The sequence below is a fragment of the Coloeus monedula genome, assembly GCF_965178545.1.
Source record: "Coloeus monedula genome assembly, chromosome: Z".
Taxonomy (NCBI): Eukaryota; Metazoa; Chordata; class Aves; order Passeriformes; family Corvidae; genus Coloeus; species Coloeus monedula.
In genome coordinates, this window is record NC_138822.1 from 76,143,214 (window position 1) to 76,145,473 (window position 2,260).

The following is a 2,260-nucleotide window of genomic DNA, read 5'->3' on the forward strand; positions in this document are numbered from 1 at the left end:
GTGGGCTCACCCTGAGACGCTTCTCACCTATTACTTGTGTCAGTGGTTTGGCTTGGAAGCAAATCATGAAGTGGGGGAGCAAAACAGGTTGACTCTTTGGTTTCTTTAACAGCTTGGCTACTTTCCAAAGTCCCTTTCAGGGGAGTAAACACCCGACCCTCTGAGAGCAGGTAGTGGCAGGTTGTGAGACTGTGTAGGAAACTGGAGCCCACAAACTCATCTAGCTGTGATGGGAGCTGTATCTCCAGCATGTCCCCCACCTGGCACCCCACGCCATGATGGGCAGCCGGGAACAAGACAGGACGTGTCTGTAAAGGGGGGCTTGCAGCTTACAGGAATCCCCCACCCTCTACTTCTGCAGCCCTTGGCCGGCTGGTGGGCTGCCTGCCAGGCTGTCCGAAAACGAAAGCAAGGAATCCAGAGATAAATAGGAGCAGCCTCAGCACGAGGCAGCAGTGCGTGTTCTGCTCCCAAGCCTTGTCCTGCTCAGCACCCGAGGCAGCACCATGGCTCTCCGCCTCTTCCTGCCGCTGCTGCTGCTGCTGGCTGCCACCCTCCTCATCACCCAGGCTCAAGGTGAGGTATGAGGAGCCGTCCTGCCTGCTTGTGCTGGTATGGGGCAGGGCGTGCAGGTACTCAGTGGGGTCTGTGCAGGGTGCTGGCCGGTGAGGGGAGTGTTTTAGTGCTTTGGCGTCTGGGGTTTGCGGTTGTATGTGGGGCTCTGTGTGTCTGTGCGCCTGTGGCATTGGCTTGCAGTGCTTGCTCGGCTTGGGAGTGCGTCTGTGTGCATGTGGCTGGTGGGGCAGCAGCACCCGGCGCTCAGAAGAACAGGCAGGAGAATGAGGTTCAGTCCCTTTTCAAGGAGCTCATCTCTGCCTCAGTTTCCCCTCCACCACTCTCGGATGTGGTGTGTCATATTCCTGGGGCCAGGACTGACCTGTAACTGGGCACTGGGGTTGAGAGCTTCCAACGCCACGTTCTGCCCAGGATCACCCCCAGCAGTGACACCAAACAAGCCCTGTGCTGTCAGCTGGCACTCTGTGCTGAAGATGTCCCGTTTCACTGACCATTCCAAATCCCACATCCCCTCCTTGCTCACAGGCATTGGAAGCTCAGCCTCAGACTGCTGCCTGAAGCACAGCAAGAAAGACATCCCCACTGGTGTGGTGGCATCCTACCGCCTCCAGGGACCCGAGTCGGGATGTTTTCTGCGTGCTGTTGTGTGAGTACCCTGTGGCAGTCAGGACCACTTGGAGCAGTCTGGCTTCAGACAAACCCTCCCCTGTCCTCCCGCTGTTCCCCACCTCCAGCAAATCTTTCTGCTGCTCCCCCAGGTTCACCACCAAGAAGAACAAGAAAATCTGTGCCTCTCCCTCTTCTGATGCTGTCCAGAAGTTGATGCGCCACGTGGACAAGAGGGCCAAGAATGCCAAGAGCAGGGCACAGACCCAGCGTCCCAGGAGCAGACCCAAGAAGCAGAGGCGGGAGCGGGTCTAAGTCAGGCCTGAAGAGGTGGGTGAGGGGGATCAGTAGGGTGAAGGTGCTGCACCCCATTCTAGATCCTTCTGTGTGGGTGGGTGGGCATTCAGCTCCTGGTACAAAGCCTGGGAGAACTGCCAGAGCCATGGCTGGAGCACGGAGGCACTTAGGGAACAACTCTCTCCTGGTTTGTGCTTGCCTTGAAATTAAATTTGTTTCTGGAGCTGCTGGGATAAGGCAATGCTTGGGGATGGGCAAGGCAGGTCACACTAGGGAATGGCCCCCATTTGGGGTGGGTGTTCTTGCTGAGACCCTCTCCATCTCACCCCCTCCTCCTTGCCTTTGTTAGGATGGATGCCTTCCCACTGGTGACTGACCCACGGCCCGGCAATGGCAATGGAGATACACAAACCACACACCCACCCACCCGCCGACCCCAGGGCGGGGATGGGGCAGGCTGGGGAGTATTCCCGCTGCCCCAGAACCTCTTTGTTGCTGCTATGCCTGACACAGAGATCCCCCAGCACCTGCAGTGCCTGGGTGTTCTCAGCAAAGCAGGCACCCAGGTCCTCACTTGTCCCACGGCCAAATAGGTGGGGACCTGGGAGTGGGAGCTGAGCCATGGCCCCTAGGGGGAAGTGGACAGGCTTCCCACTGAAGGGGAGTTATTTAGCCTAGCAGGATGGCCGCTTTTCCTATGACTTTTTTCGGGGGATATTATACATTTGTATTTATATTTGAGAACTGTGCTTTCATTCAGTCTTCCTGAAAGACTTTACTT

At 57.1% G+C, this 2,260-nt stretch overlaps 1 protein-coding gene across 1 annotated transcript; it reads left to right on the forward strand.

The window, feature by feature from the left end:
- Positions 1–506: 506 nt before the first annotated feature.
- LOC309584707 (C-C motif chemokine 21-like) lies at positions 507–1,497 on the forward strand (the record flags this gene model as incomplete). Its single annotated transcript, XM_082300891.1, has 3 exons — positions 507–576; positions 1,102–1,222; positions 1,335–1,497. The coding sequence occupies 3 exons, from the start codon at positions 507–509 to the stop codon at positions 1,495–1,497; spliced, it is 354 nt and encodes a 117-aa protein (XP_082157017.1).
- Between the last annotated feature and the right edge of the window lie 763 nt (positions 1,498–2,260).